Raw genomic sequence first — 5,506 nt, 5'->3', positions numbered from 1 at the left:
GCTAAACAGCTGATTTTGGATTTGAAGGCTCCATGCCAGAGGAATTGGTTTTGCTGGATGTTTTAGAGCCTGCCTTGCCCTGCCTGGGCTGGGAGACAGCCACACTTCCCCATGCAGCTTAATGCTTCAGGCATGATGGAAGAGCAGCTTAAGGAGCCATTAGCACTGTGGCTGGCAGCCAGCAGGGGATGCAGGGGAGCTGGGGTGGCTGTGTAAAAAGCATCATGGCACACAAGGCCCTTTCATCTCTCCACTGCCACATCTAGGGATGGGCTGTGAAAATAAGCTGGAAGAGAAAACGTGTCAGGGTAGCTCCAGCAGCCCCCTGCACAGGATGGGCTGGGAGCCCGTGGACACCCTGGCTCAGTCCAGCTAAAATTGAGGCCAATGGCACTGGGAGTTCTGGGGTGTTTGAGTTTTTCTCCAGCCTGTCAGGAGAAATACAAACCCTGCAGCTGAATCAAGTCCTCACAGAACAGCCCTTGCCCTCCACCCACCTCCTTCATCTTTCTGCAAACCCTGAATTTTTCCCAGCCTAGAAATGGAGACAATGGGGGAACCACTGCCAGTAGCTTGTGGAGGGGCTGTCCTGAGAGGTCCCCACCAGCTTTAGCCCTGCTTGATGACAGGTACTCAGGTTTCCAGGGGAGTGGAGGACTCACTGAGAAACCCTGGGAAGAGGAAATATTAAATTGCACCTACTGGGCAGAAGCCACCCCCATTCCAAATGGATCCTCTCATGGGACGTGGCTGTGAAAGCCACGGTACCATCCACACCCAACAGCAACCAATCCAGAACTGGGGAGAGGGCAGGGGGGCTGTGGAGAGAGCAGCCCTGCTGCCTTGGTCCCAGCTCCAGACACACCATGCTGCAGGCCCCAGGGGCTGGGCTGCAGCCTGGACCACTACAGACCCCATGAGCACATCCAGGGGCTCCTCCCAGCCCCGGCAGCATCCCACGGCGCAGGCAAAGCAGGAGCCCAGGCAGTCAGGGAGGAACAGGAAGCAAGATCCTTTATTGTACACAGTACAGAATGTAATGCAGCTTTGCAGGAGATACATAGCCCTGCTTGAATAAAGATATTTCAAATCAGTCCTCAGATTAACTCCTTCTGCACTGCAGACCTGCCACACCGAGCAAATGGTTAAAAACCTGTCCCCCAAGGTGGGGTTCCCAAAACCAAATGCTCCCCATGGGTACAGGCCACTGCAGCCACCATGGGGAGAGCAACCAAGTCACTGTAGAGTTAATCTTCATACTTCCCAAAAAAAAAAAAAAAAAATCAGCCAAAAAAAAAAAAAAAACAACCAAACAAAAAAACCAAAACCAAACAAAAATTCCAACCAAAGCTAACTAAAGAAGAGAAAAAATTCCTATACAGCATTTACAACAAAACATGTAGCCTGGTGCAGGGGAGGCAGGTATGGATATATAAATGGTGGAGGAGTGTTAAGAGGTGCAGCGAGGGGTGGGGGGAGCTGGAGAGAAGTGGGGTAATGAGGAAGGGGGGTGGGGCACCCCCATCCCTGCCCACCTCAGCCTTGCAGCCCAGCTCCGAGGCCATGCCGAGCAGGGGGAGCATTGCTGAGCCAGTATTGGGATTCAGGCCTGGCTCCCCTGGGAAAGAGGACTGGAGCAGTGAAATGGAGTGGACCAGATCCTTCGGCAGCCATCCCAGGAAGCCACGGGCATCGAGGGCTCCCCCTGCCACCAGGAAAGCCACTGGGGTGTCCCCAGGGGCTCCAGGGACAGCAGCCGAGCTGCAAAAAATAGCTTTGCCTTAAAATACAAAAAATCTACAAAAATCAGTTTAGAAACCTTTAGTATTTTCCTAAAACATCCCAAAAAAAAAGAAAACAACCAAAGAGGAAGTTAGTGTCAGGGTCTCCTCCCCCAAAATGCAACCCATGGCCCATAGCCAGAGCTGGGGAGGATGGAGGGCACGGAGAGGATGCAGGAGGTTCTATGGGAACAACAGGAGGTTATATGGGGAGGGGGCTCAGGAAGAAGGCAGAAGGCTCCTCGGGGTTGGGGTAGGATGCTGCGCACATCAGCCCCGGGGTGCTGGCCCGGGCGGCCCCCCCGCATCCCTCCTCTCTCTCTGTGCAAATCAAAGCCCTTTCCACCACACAAGGCAGCTACGCGGATTGTGCTCGATGCAAAGCAGATTGTCATGACAATTGGCTCGGCAGCCACGCAGCCCAGCCCTGGGGCACGGCCAGAGCCAGGGCCTGGGGAAGAGACTGCAACTTTAGGCTCCCGGCGCCCCAAGACATCACACTGATGCACGGCAGGAGGTGCCAGCCACGGGCAGTCCTGTGCACTAGCCCTTGGAAAGGAAGGGTGGGAATTCGGCGGCGACACACGTGGGGCATTTTAAATTCCTCGAATTTGCGTGTGCACCCATGCTGTTTTGTCACTGGGGTTTGGTTTTGTGGTTTGTTTTTTTTTTTTTTTCCCCTCTTATGGACAGCCAAAAATATTCTTTAGAAAACCGCGTTTGCCCCAGGTGCATGCGCTAGTGCCAATGGCTCTGCCAGCCGGCCGAGTCAGTAGGCGAAGCCCTCCGCGTAGGGAAGGCTCCCGCAGGGATCCATCTCCAGGAGGAACGCAGGGCTGTCCTCAAAGTGTGTCAGGGGCACCGTCTCCTCCTCTGGCACCGGGCAGTCCGGCTCTGTCTTCAGGAAAGGGCGCTGGTTGTCGGGATAGGCCATGGAAAAGAGGGCGTCGGGGTCACAGACGAATTTATAGACGTACCGCTCGCCAGCAACCTGCAGGGAGGACAAGGGGGTGAGGGGTGCCCTGAGCATTTCTCTGCCCTGGGGGAGCACCACACACCTCACATCGGACCTAATCCCTGTGCTGCTGCACCCTGGGACAGCAGGGGACGGTCACACCCTGCTGTGGCCTCACCTTCTGCATGATGCCCTTCTCGTAGTAGTAGCGCAGGGAGCGGCTGAGCTTGTCGTAGTTCATGGCTGGTCGGTTCTTCTGGATGCCCCAGCGCCGTGCTACCTACGGGGAGAGAGGGGGCAGCCATCAGGGCTCCAGCCAGGGCTGGAACAGGGATCCTCAGAGGGAATCACAACTGAAATGTGGCTAGAGGCTGGTTTGAGGGGGCTGGGGCAGCTGGAGCGAAGGTGTCACTGTGGTCTGGGAGTGGTTCCCTGCCTGCCATGATAAATGTTCCGGCTGTGACCGCACAGCCACCGCCAGATCAGGGGCCAAATCAAAAGTCATTTCATTAGGCAGAGCCTGCCAAAAAAGCTGCTTCAAAATACCACAATTTCCATGCATGGCGCAAGAGATATTATGGGTAATTACCCACAATGCGCAGCTCGGGGCTGCCTACAGCTGCTCTCAATTACTCCCCAAACAGCTCCTTCCTCTGTGTCACCCTCCTGTGGAGCCGTGTGCTTCCAGCTCAGAGCTGCTGCTGGAAACCCAGGGCAAAGGATGGGAGCAGCTTGGGCAGGAGGGAGCTGTGGCAGAGCAGCAGAACTCAGCAAGGCACAGTACAGAGGCAACAGCAGCACGGCTGGTGGCCACTGCCAGCTTTGGGAGCCAGCACGTGCCACGCCAACAGGCAGTGGAAGGTACTAAAGGAAGGATCCACTCCTGCATCCCCACAGGCACTCCCCAGCTCCAGGGCAGGACCTCTCATACCTCCTCAGGCTCGATCAGCTTGAACTCCATGCCCCGGCCGGTCCAGGCGATGAAGTGGGCGTTGGCAGGGTCATCCAGGAGGGTGACCAGGAACTGCCAGAGCTGCAGGGAGCCACGCCGCTGGTAGGGAGGGCCCTCACGGTACAGGTTGGGCTCCTGCTTCACTTTACCTGCTCACACAAAGAGACACCTGGTTAAACAGCCTGGCTCTGGCCCTCTCCCAGGCTGTGTCACCAGCAGGAGATGTGTACAACAGCACGGGTCATCCCTGTGCTGAGACACCTGAGCAGGATCAGACCATGGGGTGGGAGAGGTGCTGGGGATGGTGCTGCAGGCAGGTAGGTGTCAGTGACAGAGATGGAGCATGGCAGCGATGCCAAGCTGCCACGTGGGATGATGCTCAGCAGCTCTCAAGAGCACCGTGCCAACACTGCTTGGCTTTATAAGCCAGGCACTGCAGATCCCAGCGCCCCCACATCTTCCTCCATGAGCCCCAGTTCCCCTGCAGGCTCCTCTGGGGCTGGACTCTTACCCTCCAGCCTCTCGGGTACCACGCACGTGTCATCAAAATACAATCGTGTGTCCTTTTCATATGAAAATCCTGTGGGGAAAAGACCCTTCGTGAGCATAGGGCCCCTCCACTACCCTGGCTGGACCCCAAAAAAACCTGCCTTGGCTGAATCCAGCTCAGGACGCCATCCACAGCCCTGGGAGCTGACCTATTCCCAGTTTCTTCAGTGGCTGAGTGCTGTGCAGCTCTGCCCCCCTCGCTGCTCCCAAACCCTACTGGCAGCTCTGCATTATCCCAGATTCCATGGCACTGCTGTGCCCTCACAGGGGCTGCTGGCTGCTTTTGGGGATGATGCCAGCACATGTGGCTTTCAGGGGCCCCAGGGGCTCTCATGGGTGTTTTCTGGGTGCCCAGGGAGTGCTGCCTGCCACAAGGGAGGGATGGGGGTCATGACAGGGGACATTTGGGGAGTCACTCACCGTCATGGCTGTTGGGGAAGACATTCCCCCGTAGGTATGAGGACTGGCAGTTAGGCACTTCTGAGGGGGAAATGAAATTGCATTAGGGCTGTAAACCCTGTGGGTGCCACCATGGATTTGGCAGCATGTTCTTCTACCCCAAGCATGTCCTGCAGTGAGGTTTGGGAACCTTCCCCCCTCCCCACGCTCCCTGCTCTACTACATCCAACCCTCAACACTGGGGAAAAGAAACCCAGTATGATTTGGGATGGCACTGGAATTTAGACTGGAGCAGCTCAAGTTTTCACAGGCCCTACATGAAGGGAGGCACTGCTGCACCTCCCCTACCATCTGCTTGGCTGTGCCACCCTCCACCCCGAGGTTGGGGTATTTTTAGGTCCTAAGGCGATTAGAGGATTTTTCCGTGATGCTGCTAGGGTCCAGCAGCCAGCAACCACAGCTGGCCCTCGGCCAGAGCCAAGGGGGGACCCACCAGGCCCTGTGGGGCACCCCAGCCTGGGGCTACAGCCCTGACCACACCACTGGCATCAGGTGAACTCTTCCTGTATGCCCTGGCTTTGGGAAAGGAGGAAAGAAAGGCAAAGCAGTATCCCAGCACCCCAGGAGCTCCAGGGTGACACAGCACCCACCCCCTGAGGCTCAACCCTACCTCTGATGTCACTGAAGCCCCCCCTGGCTGTCCCCTGGCCCACACCCACCTGAGTCAATGCAGTAGTCCCGGGGCTCCTGCTTGATGCCCATGGGGGGCTGGAAGCTGTGCCCGGGGGGGCCGGGCAGGCCAGGGCCGCCGTGCTCGTAGAGAGGGTCGTGGTACTCCTGCTTGAATCCCTGAGGGGGGCGGGGGGGAGC

General features: G+C 57.1%; 1 protein-coding gene across 1 annotated transcript in view; it reads right to left on the bottom strand.

Annotated features, from left to right (window-relative positions):
• Positions 1–988: 988 nt before the first annotated feature.
• ETV5 (ETS variant transcription factor 5) overlaps positions 989–5,506 on the bottom strand; it is an 11,958-nt gene continuing 7,440 nt past the window's right edge. The window contains exons 6-11 of the mRNA XM_031060316.1: positions 5,356–5,504; positions 4,658–4,717; positions 4,200–4,268; positions 3,668–3,837; positions 2,915–3,016; positions 989–2,772 (exon numbers count right to left, since the gene is read on the bottom strand). Of these exons, the coding sequence (XP_030916176.1) occupies positions 2,551–2,772; positions 2,915–3,016; positions 3,668–3,837; positions 4,200–4,268; positions 4,658–4,717; positions 5,356–5,504 (772 nt within the window). The 3' untranslated portion in view covers positions 989–2,550. The remainder of the gene's footprint in view (positions 2,773–2,914; positions 3,017–3,667; positions 3,838–4,199; positions 4,269–4,657; positions 4,718–5,355; positions 5,505–5,506) is intronic.

This window comes from Geospiza fortis, unplaced genomic scaffold (assembly GCF_000277835.1).
Source record: "Geospiza fortis unplaced genomic scaffold, GeoFor_1.0 scaffold118, whole genome shotgun sequence".
Classification (NCBI taxonomy): Eukaryota; Metazoa; Chordata; class Aves; order Passeriformes; family Thraupidae; genus Geospiza; species Geospiza fortis.
Note: the sequence above shows the minus strand (reverse complement) of the source record. Positions and strands in the feature narration are given on the sequence as shown.